Here is a 19,740-nt window from a genome sequence, read left to right as displayed (position 1 = left end):
ATTTACTCATAGTATTGCATTTTTATTATCTTAATGGGTAATTGAATTTTACAAATGTGCGTAATCATAAATTTTGGAATAAAAGAATGGGTGAACTTATCCATTTGCGAACGTTGCGTTATTCTCTTTTTAACTTTGATTTATTGTGAATAAAAAGTTTTGATTAAAACACATTTAAATGCATTATTGAGTATAAGTACTGTACTCAGTGTTTTGTCGTTAAAATTGGCAAACAGTTTCAATCATGAGATTGAAACTGATTGAGAATAACTACAATAATAACCCATATAACTACAGAGTACAGCTTATATTAATCCACTGATCTACTCAATTATCAACTTACTAGATAGATAGAATAAAGATAGATTTTTTTAGTTAAATAGTATTAAGTTACATTATAAAAAAAATTATAGCAGATGATTTCTTAACAATTAAGTCTTTCCTGAAATTTGGCAGAAATTTTAATTGATTATTGATCAGAGTCAAGTTTACGGGAAAATCCAGAATCGAAGTTATTCTGTGCATATTTTTTAAAAATAATAAGCGGAAGTTTGGTTAATATAGATTAGTTTAAAAATTCACTAAAATTAAAGTTTTCCAATTTAATTATAATTTGGTACTGCACCCAGAACTTTTAATTTTTAACCAACTTAAGACAACAAGTGGGCATTAAATACTTTAAAAAAAAACTTTTTAACCAATATTCTTGAAAAAATTGCATCCTTCTAATTAAAATTTAGACCTTTGAAAGCCCCTTGTCATCTCCGCTATCACCGTATAGAACTGTTAGAAACTGATTAATATGTTATTCCAAATCTATGCATACATGTGTTTACTATTGATATTGTATCAATTATTGAATGAATCAACTTAAAATCAAAATAAAAAAAAGCAGATGCATAGCCACATTCTATCAGATGCTTGTTTTTATAAAACTTGGCTTTTTTAATATATAGTATTTTATTCAAATGTCTTTATTAAATTAAGTGTAAGTTAGCCAATGACATGAAAAGAAACATCTTATTTTATTATTAAAAGGAGTGATATCAAATCAAAATAGCAAAGAATCATGAATGAAATGTACGCTATGCTTGTAAGGCAAGTTGCTTGTAAGTTTACAACATTTAGACATTAATCGCTCTATTTAAATTTTTTTTTCATTGTCACCAAATATTTCGTTACAAATAATTAATTTAAATTTTTCTCAGCTTCTACTTAATAAAATAAATTAATGCTTGAGATTTCACAATAGAAAAATATGTGGATTATTATGGTATAAAAAATGATGGCTCCTAATAAAAAAAATTTCGTCCATAATAATAAATAATTATTAAAAATAATTTTTTGCAGGAAATTGTCTTTGGGTAAACAAGTTTCATGAGTGGGTAAAAACTTTTTTAATTGCGCAATTAGTTTTAAAAATATGACTGTATCTGTGGTTTCATGGAGACTACTGGATTTTGTCTCAGTTTTTCCTGGTTTTTGTACATTTCTAAAAATTCCCTAAAATTAAGTAAGTTTCCTTAAAAAAAAAAAGTCTCTATTGAAATAGAATTTTTACACAAATTTATTGCTTGCTTGAATATTTAAATAAGTATTACTAATACATACTAAAGCAAGCCTCATTTGTAGTAATCAGTTAAAAGTTTTTTGTTTTGTTTTTTGTTTAAAAAATTTTCAGTTTATTTTTATTGAGAACCGTCTTCTAAAATTATTAAAAAATCTAACTATCAGTTATAAACTACCTGTCTATTACTTTTTAAAAGTATGAGTTAATATAATAAAACACATTTCAAATTTAAGTTTATTTAACGTCAATCGTACATGAAAAATGTTGTAGAACATTTATAGTTATTAGTGTAATAAATTCTTTCTATTGTGATGACAATAAAAATTCTTAAAGTTCCCTATTTGTAAATTATTTAGTATATTATGCAACAGTTATCGTGAAATTTATATTATACCGTAAAATTGACTGGACATGTTGGCAGCTATGTGGTTTGAATAAAAAAAAAGTTTTTCATTATTTTATTTGAAATCTTCAGTAAAATATTAAATTATCATAACTAATGAAAATTAGTAAATTGTTTAGCATATTTTCATTTCCATACATTTAAATATGTTTTTATTTTTCTAATAGGAGGAAATGTAACTTGTAGAATTTCATATTGACGTTCATTTTGTATCTCAAAAGTAGAGAGAAAATTGTTTTTGTGGTCATTAAAAATAGTTATTTGTAGTGTTTCATTTCTAGCTAATTATTTTGTTTGATTTCTTATCTCATAATAATAATAATTTCATCCATCTGTTGTATTTTAGGAAATGGAGGCAAAGTTCAAAATGTAAGTCAAACAATATTTATTCTTTTTTTTTCTTTCACTCTTTAAAATTAAATGACATATATGTTCTTTTTTAAGTAGTTTTATTTTAAAAAAAGCTGTTTTAAAAAAATGTTTTTAAATCTTAAAAACATTTTGCCAGAAAAGAAAATGCTATAAATAAATATACAAATAAATGCTATAAATATATTATTAAGACAATATCAATGATGTTTAAAAAGCAATTTTGACAAGTCAGCGATTAAATAACATCAAAATAATGATTGTGGCGCATTCTGTTAATGAAAGAAATTGTAATAGAATGTGTTAGAAAAGAAAGATTTTGAAAGTCATTTGTTTCTATCACTATTATTATTCAAATGTGCTTTGCTAAGAAATATTTTATCTTTATTATTTTCTTCCAAAATTATTATTGTTAAATACTGTGAAAGTAAAGTGTTTGATTTGTAATAACTAGTTAATCGCTCCAATTAAGCTCACCAAAAAAAAGAAATTAGTCATCCCTAAATTATAGAAAGCATAATTTAGTACCAATTTAACTGCATCTTTGGACTTGATTTGCAAGATGTGTGAAGACTAAGTGCTAAAATAAAAACACCCTGACTAGATTTTGATCTAATGATCAGATCTTCATATACCAGGGATCAATCTAAATGGTAAATGGGGTTGACCTCAAATATGCTAATTAATTAGTGCCAAGCTATATTAAAAATGAAGTCATATATTTAAAATTTGATTTCTCAGGGACTATTTGACCAATTTGGTTAAACTTTTTCATTCTGCAATATAAAATGATGTAAAAATTTGCATACCCTACCATTAAAAAAATTCTTCGACTATTATTACTATGAGTTGGCAAGGTTTAGGACAGAATGGTTTAATCCACGGTTTAAACTGTCCTGTCCAAAACCCTTTTATTCAAATTATGTCACAATTTAAAAAAAATATTGTGGAAACTAAAAGGTTAATTTTGGAACAATGAAACAAAATGAAGACAAGTTTTCGTTTTATTAAAAAAGTTTATTATTGTTTTTAATATTGCATTATTTATCCTTATTCAAAAAAGTAATTTATTAGTATTAAAAGCATAAGGACTTTAGTAGTTCAGTGAATTGTGGAGCTTCAAAAGTTATAAATATTTTCCTTTAATAAGTTAAAGCAATTTGTATAAAAAATATCAAATATTTGTTAATATATGTAATTATTAATATTATGTGTGCAAAGGTGACACCGATAGAATTTTTACCTTTTACCAAAGTTCATGGTTTTGGACACTTTTAGTCAGTTTAGGACAGATTAAGACAGTAAAGCCCACATGTCCTGTACAAAACCAGTTTAGGGCGTCCAAAAATCCCAACCCTAGTTTAGATAGTTTTTCCTCAATGAAGAGTTCTTTACCTTCATGCTATCGCTGTAGACCACAGTTTTTCTTCATGTATGGATTTCTTCTACTAAAATCATTCAGCTCTGCTCTTCATCTTCCAAACTGATATTTTGAAACATTTTAATAATTTAGTTAATGATCTTTCAAGTATTCCACCAATATTTTGATTTAATCTGTTACACTTTTGGGTTTCCGCTATTTACCCTCTCTCACCTCTTNTCTTACTATAAAATATAAGGTTCTATAGAATTATATTAAAACATACCTTTTGATTTTTTCAAATTTAGGAAGAAGTTCAAAACTAACAAAATATGTCAATAATGAATACAATACTTTATAAATGCATTTCTTAATTTTTTTTTACTGCTACTGTTTTAAAACTGCAGATGTTGCTGATTTAGCATTATTTAAAAAAAAAAACTGGCATCTATAGAAAGTGAAAAAACATTTTGCCTAATGGTGTCCAAGATATCTCCGATTTTGCCATTTCATTGGTTATTTCTGCTGTTTTGGTTCACACTCACCATAATTTTTAGTGATGTTGCTATGGGGCAAAGTTTTTCTAAATAAATGCCCAGTATGGTCTGAAGCACAAGTTGGGAAGGAAATTGCACAAATTGTTGTTTTTTTCCCTCTATCTTGCACTAAATAGAAAAAAGCAGGAGAAAACACCCTGAAGGCCTGAGGGTGAAGATTTGAGGCAAAAGCAGGAGACTCCTGCTAAAAGCAGGAGAGTTGGCAGGTCTGCCGCTGTAGACCACAGTTTTTCTTCATGTATTGATTTCTTCTACTAAAATCATTCAGCTCTGCTCTTCATCTTCCAAACTGGATGTCATTCGATATTTTGAAACATTTTAATAATTTAGTTAGTGATCTTTCAAGTATTCCACCAATATTTTGATTTAATCTGTTACACTTTTGGGTTTCCGCTATTTACCCTCTCTCACCTCTTTCTTTTCTCCCCATTGTTATTTTCTTGTTCTAACTTGTTCCTCTGTCAACTATTGGTTAAACCACTTTGCACATATTTGTTTCTTTACTTCTCTACCTTCATTTGATGTTTAAACGCTGACTAAAGTTCTTGATATATCATTCCTACAAAGCCGCATGTAATTCCAAGTCATAAACTGATTTCATTAGTTTTCAAAGTTGATGTCATTGGTTTATTTTCCTTTGTAAGACTTACTTCCATCAACTCTATAATATTCTGTTTTTTTTTGTTTTTTTTCCTCTCTCAAGAACATGTGTTTTCTTCACTCCAAAAATTAGGAATTAACTTTAGTCATGTGATGAAATAATTATCCTACTCTATTCCTATGAGTGGCACTTTCTGTAAGTGCAGACGATTTTTTTGTTGTTTAAAATGAAATATTTTAAGTCGGTTTAAAAATAAAGTCGCGGTTTAAAAATAAAATCGAAAGGGTTTGCAGTTTAGCAACTTTTTTCGGTGGCAGAATTTCTGCATGTAGAAACTTTAAGCAATTAAAATCTTTTGGGTTTAAATGAACATTTATATGTAGAGAACTGTATGTCGATTATTGGATACTAATAGCTGTAAAGATATCCAGGTCTGTTCATCCTTGCTCAGTTTATATCAAAGTATAGAAATTAAGAGAAATAGATAAAAGAGAGTGAAAGAAATTAAAATTATTAAAAGAAAGATAAAAGTGAAAAGATACGAAGAGATCCACAACGCTATGCTAATAAAATGGTTGCAGAAGAGAACGTAGAACTATGCAATTTACATTAAATGAAGACCTGGTTTTTCGCCCTTGTCTCAAAAGAAAAGTTCAAGGTTTGCACAGAAATTAAAACGATTGCAAAGATGTAAGAACTTGTTGAACCAGCTCAGTAGCAAAAGTGTTGACAGAATAATCTTTTCTGATGAGAAAATATTTTGCACAGAAGAAAATTATAATGCTAAAAATAATGTTGTATGTTCCTTTGATGATATAACTGAAAATGTTCGAACTGTACTACGGTTTCAGAACAACAATTCTTCAATGGTTTGAGTGTCAAATAGCAGTCATTGATGAAGGGTTTAAAATCAATGCTGAATGTTACAAGAGGGCTATACATTCATTGCCACATGCTGACAGATTGTACCCTGAAAAGGATTGGATATTTCGGCAAGAATTTGCATCATTGAACGGAGACAAAACAACTCGGACAAATCAAGCAAGAAGATGGGTCACCTTCATCACTTCATTTTTATCCTCTACATTATTGTGCTTCGCGGATTTTTAAGTTAATGCTAAACAAGCACACTCTCTCAGAGTTTCTTTATTGCTTGAATGGGAAAAATTATTCTTAAAAATGATTTGTGCCATCATCAGACAATGGAGTGAGAGTATCTTTAGTAATCGATTCGAATAAAGGTAAACTTTCATTTATAGTGTTTATCCTATTCTGTTTTCTATTTAATATCTGTACAATAAATTGTTTCGATACTTGTTATAGTAGTTTATAGAAGTAGAAATCATGATGAATAAAACTACACTAGAAATTTTTTTTTTTTAAATGAAAAAATTACAACTCAAATTTTCTTGCCAAAACAATTAGTTTCACCTATTAACAAATTTTTTTTAAAAATTACATAAAGAACCGTATATTATTGAAATTGACATCGTATATTGACTTAGCATATTATTAAAATGGGGGGGGGGGATGCACTAGTATTCGGNAAACCATGATGAATAAAACTACACTAGAAAATTTTTTTTTTTAAATGAAAAAATTACAACTCAAATTTTCTTGCCAAAACAATTAGTTTCACCTATTAACAAAATTTTTTTAAAAAATTACATAAAGAACCATATATTATTGAAATTGACGTCGTATATTGACTTAGCATATTATTAAAATTGGGGGGGGGGAATGCACTAGTATTCGGAACAGGCTTATGTTAACAAAAGTATTCAGATGAACGAGTTCCTGACTATCAAAGTTTTCCTGTATATTTAAAATAAATATATGTTTAAATTCTGATTTGTAGAGATCATTCCAGTTTAAGTTAACAGCACTGATAAAACTAACTATATATAGTTATAACTGATAAAACTTGGTTAGGAATTATTTTCTACACAAAAATATTTCACGTTATGTGTCAAAATATAATATGTATCTATTTGTTAACTACGAAAAATTGGAAGAAACAAAAAGTAGCTAGAACGAAATACTAGGCTAGGATATGAAAAAAGTTTACTTTTAGTACTTTGTTTCTTTCTTTCTCCTATTAAAAAAGAAAATCTCAAAATATTTGGAGGGAAGAAGAGTCCAGCCTTCCTAATATTTTTCTATGAAACAATGAAGCAGTTCAAACATTTTGTTCGTGAAGTCTGAAAAAAGAGTTATAAAGTAAATTTCAGCACTTACAAAAAACATATATCAGGGATTTTGCCTACGATATTTCTGATTTTTGTGTGGGTTTTCTTTCAATACAAATGTGAATTTTCAGAGAGATTTGGATTTTTGGTCTTTCATTAATAATGCTAGGAAAAAAAAAGAAGAAAAAAAACCAAAGTTCAATAGTTTGAACGCAGTAAATTTTACACTGTCCAATTTTTATGACCCATTCATTTTTTTCAGCAAACAAATCTTGTACGATTGAGTTTTACAGTCATTGATTTGTTTCTTTCCTCTTATGATTGACCCTAAAGTTAATTGAGTAATCCAATAAATTATTTTTATACAAAAATGTTAAAAAGCACATTTCCTGTATTTTGTTTTAAGATCCTGCTTTCAAATTTTGATTAAGAATATGTTGATCTCCATTAAAAATATTAATTAAATATTAATATGAGGGAATAGGCATTCTGCTTATTTAATGCATATTTACCTCATGAATGTCCCATTCATAAAATGACTCTTAAACAACTGAACAAAGTTATTCTAAAATTAAGAATTTTATATTTTATTATACTTTTAAGCGAGCCTTTATTATACTTAAGTTGAGCAAAATATACTTTGTCAAAAGCTTGCAGTTTGAGGTTCAATTAAATGACTGGTGAAATGAATAGAATTCAATAATGGATTTACAGCGCGCCCGTTAAAGGATCACACAAATTAAAAATTTCTATGACATATTAATTTTGTTTTAAAGAAAATGAGAAGCGAGTTTTATAAATTATATTTCAGCAAAATAATAATTCGAAATATTAGTTTCTATCCATAGCAATTGCACAATTTTTGTGCGAGGCCTTTCCTTTGATAAAGATGAGTACTCATTTATCATTATTTTACTTATCCATATTGACTTATGTCCACAAATTCTCAGATAATATACATATTTAATTGCAAGTTCTTTAAAATGACCGAGTTTTACCCTTTTCTCATAAGTTTCATATTTTTATGAATAAGTATTTGATTTTTAATCATGAATGTATTCAACAGAATTTCCAATTTGTAAGGAATAAAAACGGGGGAGGTGCTATTTTACTGGCTACTCGAAATAATTCAAATTCTTGAAGCTTTGTGGCAGGAGGAGGGGAGGGGGTGGTATCAATCAATAGAACCGAATCTTATCTATGTAAACAACCGCACGTGTCTTTGGATGATGAGAGAGTTTCGAGAGTATCATCACTGAAAGCAAAATGAGCTGCCGGATTCTGTCTGTCATCACCGAACGAAATTTAAATAAACGTCACCATCTCAAAACTATTTAATATCACTTCTTATCGATCAGCAGTCAAAGTATTCATTGTGTCGTTTGCAGAGTGCGTTAAAAATCCATGAGGTCTAAGAAAAGTTATAACATTACCTATTTTATTATGTATTTAAGGATTTTAAATGAACTAATGTTTTAAACAGAAAGTCCATCTCTTCATTAAATAAAGATATACCCGAAATTCTTACCCACAAGAGAGAGAGAGAGAGAGAAGGGGGTAACCGAACATCCAACATTTTGCCAAAAATGAAAACATTTTAAATGACTGAATTCAATATTTTATTTCATCAAAATAATAATTTTTATGTTCAATAACCGCATTAAAACTCATAGTTCATACAGAAGTCTTATGGACGGAATAGTGGGCTCATTTAAGTAAGAATAAGAGTCAAACTGAATTATTTATTTTGTAAACTAATTCAAATTTCCAAATATAAGCCTGTTTAAATGTAATTTTTGATTTTTAAATCCAAGTGATTTTGGTAAAAAGTATAAGAACATTGTTTCTACACCTCATTACTGAAAAATTAGTATGTTTGATAATGAAACGGTTTATAAAAGAAATATCGCTCCCGTAGACTTCCATCGTGACATTTGAACAATGATTCTGAATGATGGGAAATTTCGAAAAGAATCACTAAAACAGTTGTTTATAATTTTCTAAAAATTCATAAAATGTATAGCATGAAAAAACAAACTGGGAGACAGAAAAGAATGATTGTCAGGGGCCTTTTCAGAAAAGAAAAAAAAAAGAAACTGCAAATGAAATGAAAGCAAAATTTGAATTGACCAAGCCCATAAAGAAATGTTCAAAATGAATAAAATAAACATCTTTTTTATGAAACATTAGTGTCATTTCCACTTCTTACAAATCAACATAAGAGAAGAAGAGTTGACTTCGCCACAAAAAAAAAAAAATAAAAATACATTTCTCTCGGTCCAAAATGGACTGATGTCTGACCTTGATGGATCTGATGATTTTCATTATTTTTGGTATGATCTCCGACAGACCAAAGAAGAGTTTTCCAAGTGATGGTTTGGGGCAAATGGAACCACTCCGATAGTTTTTATCAACAGTAAAATAAATTCTGACAAATATGTTAGGAGAAAGTTTGTTACCTGAAGCGCCCCCTCATTACTTCAGGGGACTCGCAGCAGGATAATGCTTCGATACACTTTTCTAAGAGCTGAAAACTCTGGTGTAAAGGTAATTGAATGGATTGGCCAGCGAAGAATCTCGATCTGAATCCAATCGAAAACTTATGGAGACTTCTAGCCCGAGAAGTTTATAAAAATGGCACATCAGTGCAAACAGGATGCCTGGAAAAAAGTTTCCGTGGACACTTTCAGAATCCATGTCCCCTCGGCTTATTGAAAAAAAGGTAGTTTTTTGATTATGGACGAAAATTTTAAGTATGTTCTAATACTTGTCCTTATACTTGAAAAATATGTGTGACGTCATTTGGGAACTTCCCTTTGATGTATAATTTTATTTCTGGGAAAATAAAATCAAGTTTAGGGATCTCACGAAATAAAATTTTATCAGTCTGCCGTATCATATCTGCCCGCTGGTTTTTACTCTTCGTTGTAGTTTTTTAAAAAAGGACATTATCGATACGAATAACTGTATCTTGTGCGGAAGAAGCCCCTGAAGGTATGACCGACAAGTGTGGTCTACCATTTCCAGGTCTTTCCGTCGGACGGCCGCTGACCTTTGTGCAAGACATGAATTCGACTGACCTAGAACAAGTATTCGAAATTTTTCTTTTCTACCGCATGAACCCCAATCGGGTTTTTGTGTTTATATAAATTAATTATGTCTTGAAATTTTAATTAAACAAGAAAAATCGAGTTTTTGCAGTTAAAATATAATTTGTTCCACTCTTTACTTCGGAGACTAGATTTTGAACTGTTTAACTTAGAATTAATTTATATATTATATTCTAAAATATGATATCAATACATTTTAATTTTAAAATATTTTTTTTTAAATCGCATAAAAGGTCAAAAGGAACGTAGCTTCATTACTAATTTTTATTCAATTTCGTTTGAAAACAACGAATAGAATATGCAGTAGAAATAATGCTAATTTTAAAGTAATAAACGGTTAAGCGCACAAATGTTTCAAAATAATAGTTAAATCTTTAGAAATGTAAATAATAATCATGCAAAATTTCAAGTTAATTGAGAAAATGAGGAGAAAACGCGTTAGGAGTAAACAGATAGATTTTTAAAGGCTCTAAATTGGTATAGAAGCAAAATTGGAATGTTTTTTGAAAGTCAATTATTTTATGTAAAATTTTATCCTGTTGCCTTAAAATTATAAAAATTTATTCTAAAATGCAATGAGATATTAGATTGCAAAAGATATAAACTATTGAAGGTTGAACAAATTAGGTTTTAATTTTGCCAAGGAAATCGTATAAAAAGAAGCTTTGATTCCAGAAGCAATCCAATCGACAGTGTTTTGAATTTGTAGTGATTTTTTTCTTGTCAAGTGTACAGTCCAATTTTTATAGAAAATGATCGTGAAATCTAAGACGGATATCTCCATCGGTATTTTAAAGTTAATTTCATGAAGCTTCAAACGCTGAAATGCAAACAAAATATTGTTTAAGTTTTCCTGTATATTTTTTGTATTTTGCTATTTGAAACTCAATAGTTTACTTACTTTTTTTCTTATCTTTTGACATACCATTGGAGGTAAAACAGAATTTGCAATGAAATGTTTCTTCCACGTTATATCATCTTCTTAAATTTAAATCTCTCTCTGTCACAATAAATTTTCCACAAAATTTAAATTATTATATCGCTATATTTTAATAGATAGATCATAAGAAATTAGTTGTGAGGTAATATGGTAATTCGATATTTTATTTTCGGTTCAGCTGTTTGTTCCTTCTGTTCGTACCTGCATAACCAATCCACTGTATTTTTCTCATCACAGCAGAAATACTGAATAAAAAACAACCTATTTTTATTATAAACTGGACTTTTCTGCAAACTCAAGTATTTTATTAACAATTATTTATTCAAAGTTTTACTTTACATCTGTTTTTCTCATTTCAAATTATTTTATCTTGCACGCAAGATTTCTCGACTTCTAATAAACCGTTAAAATTTGGTACATAATTGGTTTGAGTATTAAAGCATGTTGCTTAAATATGTACTAGGAAAAAGCATATTTGACTGTCTATTAAAAGAATTTTCAAGTTATTAACATGATTTTTATCTGGCGTGCATCTTTTTCCCCTTCAAATTTTGACTCTGAAGAAAATAATATAAGTTTATTGCATTATTTCCCTTAAGTGCTTGGATTAAAATAATTTACGTATTGATGTTCCTGTAAAAAAATCCGGAATTTTAAGTTTAGATAAGTTATAGAAAGTCGTCTCTAAAGTTTTACATTGATGCTTTCTCTCTGAAATCAAAATAAACTTAATACGTATTAAATAATGTTCATTTTAGAAATTGGATCGGAAAATCGATTTCAAGTCATGTTGTTGTCGTCGGCCATTAAGACAGCAACTTCTGCCCATTCATTAGCCCACAGATCGAAATTTTCACCCATCTCCAATTCAGTACCTCCAGAGATTTGATATGGGAACATGGAGGTGACCCGGTTAAACCTTTCACCATTTATTGCACGGGGAGTCTTCGGCAAGCTGGATTCTCACAAACGTGAGTCCAGCTCCGTGCAAACCATACTATCCCGGCCGATTTCAAGTAACAAAAAGTCTGTCGTATTCTACTATTCCGTTTTTATCGAAATAATTATTCTCTCACAAACTTAAAGGAAATTTAAGCACCCCTGTAGAAGTAGTAATTTTTATTTTTATCATCTGTACATTTGTTTTAAGGGTTATGAATTATTAGTGGTTGCAATTCATGCATTTATAGGTACACTATTTATGACAAGACTGAAACCGTTGATTCGAATGTTTTTTATTGTTGGCATTGGTTTACTTTTTTTTCTTTTCTTGTGGATTTTCATGCTCTCCCTTTTCCAAACATGACTGATTAAGATTCTTCAAGTATTATTCTGATCAAATTTGATCTACCAACAGTTAAATGTCGAAAATAATTTTTTATTGATTAATTTGCAATCGGTTAAAATTTCTTAACTATCTACCTAGGTTTCAAATTGCTTTGTTTTTGGAAAATTAATCTGAACATAATTTATTGCTTTTAAATATCTGATGTTTAAACTTTTATTTCTCGGAAACTACTCCAATAGAATTCATACTCACCAGGAATATAGCATGAAAACTGGGAATTATCTGAGGAAAATTCTGAGATTCGAAAAAATGTAAGTCAGGGAAAAGCGTAATTTTACCCCAAAATCGGGAATTGTCAGGCAATGTGACACCTTTTCAGTTTGATTCATTTTTTTTATTTTATTGATTAATAAGTTCTCCCTTTTTTTTGTAGATTTGTTTTTATATTTTCGTATAATTTATTTTATACACTGGTGTGCAAAAATTAAGGACAAAGTGGTTTTTCGAATGTAAGCTTGAACAGCAGTGTTGACAATCGATAAAAATCATACCGTAGGATCCTCAAAATGTAATTACGTATTTGGAAAAATAAACAACTTGCAAAAAAAATAAAAAAATAATCCACAATAACAATGAACTTTATTGAAATCTAGGCTTAAAACAATATTGTACAAGTGATCAAAACGTCAATGTTACACGGGATTGGCAAGGAAATTCCAGTCTTTAGTATGGGATATGATCACATCTATGCAAGATTGTGCCCATGCTCCGGACCAGGTTATTAAGAAGCTCTTGAGGAATTGCTGCCCATTCCTGTTGTACTGCTAATCGCAGCTGCGGAATTATTGCTTGCTGCTGGGGTCGTGCTGCAAAGCGTCTCCCTAGAGTGTCCCACACGTGTTCAATCCGGGGACCTCGCCGGCCATTCCATGCGTGCAATATCTTCACTCTCCAACAGTTCTTTGACAGCCACTGTACGATGAGGTGTACCATTATTGCTCATAAAGATGAACGTAGAATCCACAGCACCCGAAGGTATCTCGTGTATTAAATGGTGACTGGTGCATGTTAAATCTGTCGGGTCACAAAGCCTTCCAAGTTCCCATAGCAAATTAATACCTCTTGGGGGTACTGAATTGGAGATAGATCGTGCTCTGGTTCAGATCAAAGTTAAGATTGTTGTTAAATATTAAAATTTCCTTAATTTGGCATTTTTAACATTTACACAATGCATGATTTACTTAGAAATTTTTTTCCCTCACATTATTAAATGTAGAGGGTAAAATAAAAAACGAACCACCCTGAATAACTTTTGATCTAATGATCAGATCTTCACGTTCTAGAAGACTCAATCGTAATGATTCTAGGGAATGACCTCAAATATTCTAATTAATTAGTGCAGACGATATTTTAAAATATGAAATCAGACACAAAAACGTACTTTCTCTGAATTAACATACCTATTTTCGACGGATTCGGATTTCTGACTCCCATTATATGTAGCCTCAATCAAGGAAATAGTTTGGTCAGGAGAACGGTCTAAAATTTGAACCCCTAAATGTTAATTTTATTTTTTGCGTATTTCACCCTATCTCGATAACTTTTTAAGCGAATTAAATTTTTTTTACATATAACTATGACATTCGTTTATCGAAAGATGATTCCATGCAAAGTATCACTCATAGGTAATATTTTTAATTATTTTAATAATAGCCGAAAAATTTTTGAACTGTAAGATATAATATTTTTACATCATTTTGAAGGATGCCATTTTACATGGAAAATAAAAATTTTGATCGAAATCGGTCGAATAGTTCCTGAGAAATTGAATTTTTTAAAATACGTCTTTTTTGAAGTTCGATTTCTCAGGAACTATTTAACCGATTTCGTTCAAATTTTGTATTTTGCCATTTAAAATTGCATTCTTTAAAATCATGTAAAAATGTTATACAGTGAACTCTCACTTATGCACCGGTGTAAGGGGCCAAGAAAAAAAAGCGCATAAGTGAAAGAGGCGCATAAGTGAAAAACTTCAAAATTCTAAAACGCAACGTAAATTGCAGTGACAATATGAATAAATATGTCTCTAGAGATTAAATGTTAATATTTATACTGTTTTGGTATTTACTATAATTATACAAAGAAAAAATTTAACATACCCTAAGACAATTTATTTTCTTACAAAATAATCTTAATGCATGTTTGTGTTTGCCGACGTTATTCAAAAACAGTTTTTTCCAGTTCATATAAATGGGATAGGGGGGAGTTTCAGAAGCAAAATTAAATAGTCAGGAATAGTGTCTAAAGCTTTCGATACTGCTGTGTGATTTGGAGGAACTTTATCATCTTATTCGTCAGTATCATCCACCACGTTCTCATCGTTCACAAGTTTTAATTAGATATAAATGAACAATTCTTCACAAAAAATTTGAGTTTTATGGGAGGGGGTGAAACATCACATGATAAATTTCTAAGAAAAGTACTTGACGTCATAATATGCTGCACAATAAGTTGTTCAAGTACTTCTGTCACTAAACAGATCACCTCCATTTATTTACTCATAATGTCCATCTGACTGTAAGTAAGTGATCGCGGTCTCTTTCATCCTTCCTATTACAGGTGTTTTTTTTTCTAGAAATCAGCATGGGAGTAAAACTAACCTCTGGACAAGAGTAATGGTCATTTTCTAAAAGATGAATGGGTTTTCATTGTTGTTGGTGTAACAGATAAGACACCCTATTCAAAATTTTTGAAAGAATGTCTTTCAGGAAACAGAAAACAGGAAAAGGTCACAGGGGGAAGCAAATTCAATAGAATCTAACAACATATATTTCTTTTTATCTGTAACAAGGATTGCTTATTTGCTTCATTTTTAATTTAAAAAATTTTTTTTTTAGAAAAGAAAAAAATATTTAAAGGATTGAAAAATTAAAATGCTAGCTTATAATTTCGGCGCATAATTGAAAAATTTATTTTTAGAGCGACGCATAAACGAAGGAAGTTTATCATTATTTTCCTATCTAATGTACTGGGACCTNATTTTGTATTTTGCCATTTAAAATTGCATTCTTTAAAATCATGTAAAAATGTTATAATTTACAATTTAAAATTTTTTCCAACTATTATTAAATAAAATAATAAAAAAATACTAAATATTTACTAAAAGTGATATTTTGCTTGGAATTATCTTTGGATAAACTAATTTTATAATTGTGTGCAAAATTTTTCTATTCACTTAAAAGGTTCCTCGCGATCTGGAGAAATATGCAAAAAAATAAAATTAACATTAAAGGCTCCAAACTTTGGACCAGATTGCGGCTATATTTTGGGGATCGGAAATCCGAATCCGTTGTAAAGAAAGGTTTGTTTATTCAGAGAAAATACGTTTTTGTGTCTGATTCCGTAACTTAAAATATTGTCTGCACTCATAAAGTAGCCTATTTGAGATCACCTCTTTGAATCATTAAGATTGAGTTCCAGAACGTGAAGATCCGATCATTAGAACAAAAGTTATTCAGGGTGATTCATTTCTTAATTTGCTCACTTTGCACTTTAATTTAAAATTTCTGAGAAGATAATTGTATGTATAACTTGTAGTTGGGATTTTCCTTTTTTCTATCGATTACATATTTAAAAATATTAATATTTTTGCTTCCCATATAAACCGGCTCTCATTATAAGGAGTTTACGAATTCTTCACAAATTATTTCACCTGAATGACGGATTCCATCCATGTCTTTTAATTCATTGTTTTAAGACACCTTGAAAGACACGGTTTTTGTGTTTTTTTCACTTTGAAATTTTTTGACACTTGAAACGGTGCCACGAATACTATTGAAGATTATCCTGTGCTACAGTGGGCCAGCATCCAAGGTTTCGTGGCCAAATTTAGTATTTCGATAAAATTTGTTTCAAAATTTGTGTGTTTTTATTTGCAGGGAAATTGAATTCAAATACACTAAAAATTCAAAAAATTTTAAAATACAAATTTTAAAATTCAAAAAATTTTAAAATACACTAAAAATTCAAAAAAATAAAACAAAATGGCGGCTGAAATATGGCGCGCAAAAATAAAAATAATATAGTATGTTTAAATAATTAAACATAGAAATGAAAATATAATAATTTTCGTAATTTTATATTAAAAATGAAAAGTAAATTATATTTCCGAAGTAATATTACAAAATAACGCGAATTAATTACAAAATAACGCTAAAATATGAAGAAAAAAAAACATACTTTTTGTTTTTCGGTATATTTAGTCCAACTTTGCAATATGGGCAAAATGGGGCAGGTTTTTTCGAAAGAAGAAACATCAAAGAAGACAACAAAAAAAAAGTTTAGCTCATTACCTCGTGGAACTTTTTGGAGATAAGTTTCGAACGTGTCAAGAGTATTAACTAATCCAACAAATTGAAAAATTGTACTATAATTTCAGACTAATTACTCTGATAAAAATGCAACAGTAAGGTAAAATTCCTATATATATTTCTGAAATGTAAATTTGAAAGTTACATTAAAAAAAAATTTTTTTTTAGCATATTTTTCACTACATTGTACTCTTGTCGGTCCAAAAAGTGAATTAAAATGTTTGGAATGATTATGAATATTTAATTTGGGCAATATTAAAACTGCCTACACATATTTTAGTTGAAAATTTAATTTTGACTTATGGCCAAAGATCGTGGTGTTCTGGCCCACTGTGTTGTGGTTAGAAATCCCTGGCGAGTTTTTGGCGCTTTCTTTTCTTTATTCATTCCTCTTCTCCCCCCCCCCACTAGGTAACATTTTTCTTCCTCGTTATGCCGTATTTCGCGGAGATCGTTCATCGAAATAAGTGTGCGCTGTTTATTGCTCCGCCGCTTTTACTCGCCATGTTTTGTCCTAACAATTACACGGACAATCCTCCTTTGCAATTGAAGAATTATTTGGAAAACAGAACTGTTTTTCCTCAAGATTTTGTGCCGGAATTAATACCTATAACTCCTCTAGTAAGTTTGCAATCTTTTTCACGTGGTTTTTCAGTATATAATGCAGTTGTTTTGTTGGGATCTTTTTTCACGTGGCTTTCTTCTTTTTCAGCAGACGTTTATTATAGTTTTTCATAACTTTTTTTGTATAAATAAATTTGTTAGACGTCATTAGCCAGTCATTTAATATTTTTAAAATCGCCCATTAAGTTTATGGAGTCCCAATAAGTGTTTTCCAATTAGTTAAGGTTTTCATTCCACTTCAATATATATTTTTGTTTCTAATGTTTTATTATTACCTTTTTTTGTAGTTTGCCGCTCAATAGATATAGATCTTTTATTTATTAATAATTTTTAATGTTTTATTATTTAAAATTTAATTCTGTTCTTGTGATTTATTCTATAAATGTAATCAGCAAGTTAAATAAATATTGCATTTATGAAATGTAAATTTTTTATTATTATAATTTCAAAGATAGTCTGATCAAATACTTCTATTTACTTAATCTAATGTTATCGTCTTGCAAAAACTGAGTGTATTCATAAGATGTGTTTTCTCATTTCAAGTGTATTATATATTTCAAAGTTAGATTTTAATCTTCTTGGGATGATATAGTTATAAAATTTATTAATATTATGTTTCTAATGAATTGCTATGAACTGTATATGAGGAATGTACAACTTTTTTTGAAAAAGGGGGCTAGAAAAAGAAGTAGCTTTAAGAAGCGAAGATCAGTACCGAAGTCAGTTTTTGTATATCTGCACTTATTTCATTTTAGTGTGTTAAAAACATTATCAGTTTGCCTGCTGAAAATTATGGATAATATTTTCCATTAAAAAAAGAGTTCTATTCTCTTAGTCTTTTTTATTATTATCATAGATTTTTAAGAAATTAAATTATAGCAGATATTTAAATTAATTGAGAAGAAATGAAAAGTTTTATAAGATGTTGACTACCTGCATTAACCTGTTTATTTCAGATTTATAATGTTATTTCAGTTTTATTTCAAAGTTTTTAAAATGAGTTCTATAGGCACTACATTTTAAAAATGAGGCTGCAAGTGCAAGATTTAAATTTGTGGTAAATATTTTAGCAACAAATAGTATGTGTTATATGAAAAATTACAATAAAGTTGTGTCATTTATAATTTAATTTATTTGTTGTTAAAATTTAAGTATAGAACTTCTCAATATAATAACACTAGTATCAATGGTGAATAGCAACGGATGGATCAGAAACTTATGTATATGTTCTTCACTTTTATGTTAGCATTTTATGTAGTTCTAAGCATCACTTGTTTTTGTAATACATTGAGCACATATTATACTGTGTTTCCTTACTCTTGGTTTGTCTTTGGACGCACATAATTCTTGTTCCATTATATGATAAAATTGAATCCAATACTTTTGGAAAATTAAAATGTGAAAAAAAAAATGATCCGCTTTCAAACTTTTTTTCTTGTGCAAAATGTTGTGGGATTCCCAGAGTGTAATGGTTAAACTGTTGATATTTTTTGTAAATTTTTTTTTTTTTTAAATTACATATAAGTATTAAGTAAAATTAAAAGAAATACTTTTTTTAATAAAGATAAACACTTAGATAATAAATTTTTTTATCATATACTTCTAATTCCAAGTTTTATTTAAAGTAAAGTATGCATTCATTTGTATGTACTTCGTGTGCCTCATCTTTTTTGTAATTTTTAATCCTTGAATCCAATTGTAAAGACAAAAGTCGTTTTCGGTGGTAATGTTTGGAAGGTTGGACAGAATCTTTCAGTAACATTGAGTGGCATACCATGAAAATTACCCATCTTTTTCCAATAAAAACCAAACTCTACTTTTCAATTTAACTACCAATGAGGATAATTTTCGATAGTACTAAAATTTCCATTGTATTTTTAAAAAAAATTTAAATGAAAGTTTAGATAAATACTTGACTGCAACTATAAATTATTCTCATTAATTGAGTTGTTAATCTTAGTATTTTTTTATTTTTTTTGTATAGTTTCTTCATTTTAGGAGGGGAAAAAGTCTTCCTAAAATTCTCAATTAGGGCATCCACAGAATTAGAAAAATAAATTATTTTGAGTATTTAAAAGTCTAATATTTTTTCAAGAAAATTGGCTCTTGTAATAATGAAATTATGTTTTTATTTATATTTTAAATTCTTTACTTTTAACTTAAGTGGCAAATGTTTGTAATATATTCTATTTGTAATAATAAGCGTAACTGAATTGTAATAAAATTTTGTGCCTCTAGTTTCAAAAATCAAGAAATTAAGATAAAATGTAGGTACCTGGAAAAGTGCCGTAATATTTTCTCTGTTTTTGTTGCCACCCAGTCATTACCCCTGTATCTAACAATTTAATTATATTGAGAT

General features: G+C 28.9%; 1 protein-coding gene across 2 annotated transcripts in view; it reads left to right on the top strand.

Annotated features, from left to right (window-relative positions):
• LOC107454559 (protein daughterless) overlaps nucleotides 1-19,740 on the top strand; it is a 77,184-nt gene that overhangs the window by 12,152 nt on the left and 45,292 nt on the right. Inside the window, exon 4 of one of the 2 annotated variants that reach the window (XM_043047054.2) lies at nucleotides 2,320-2,342. In XM_043047054.2, coding sequence (XP_042902988.1) covers nucleotides 2,320-2,342 — 23 coding nt within the window. Of the gene's footprint in view, nucleotides 1-2,319; nucleotides 2,343-17,174; nucleotides 17,379-19,740 lie in introns of those variants that run through there. The other variant, XM_043047055.2, reaches the window with a different exon arrangement.

This window comes from Parasteatoda tepidariorum, chromosome 2, assembly GCF_043381705.1.
Source record: "Parasteatoda tepidariorum isolate YZ-2023 chromosome 2, CAS_Ptep_4.0, whole genome shotgun sequence".
NCBI lineage: Eukaryota > Metazoa > Arthropoda > Arachnida > Araneae > Theridiidae > Parasteatoda > Parasteatoda tepidariorum.
This window is presented reverse-complemented; position numbering and strand designations above follow the sequence as displayed.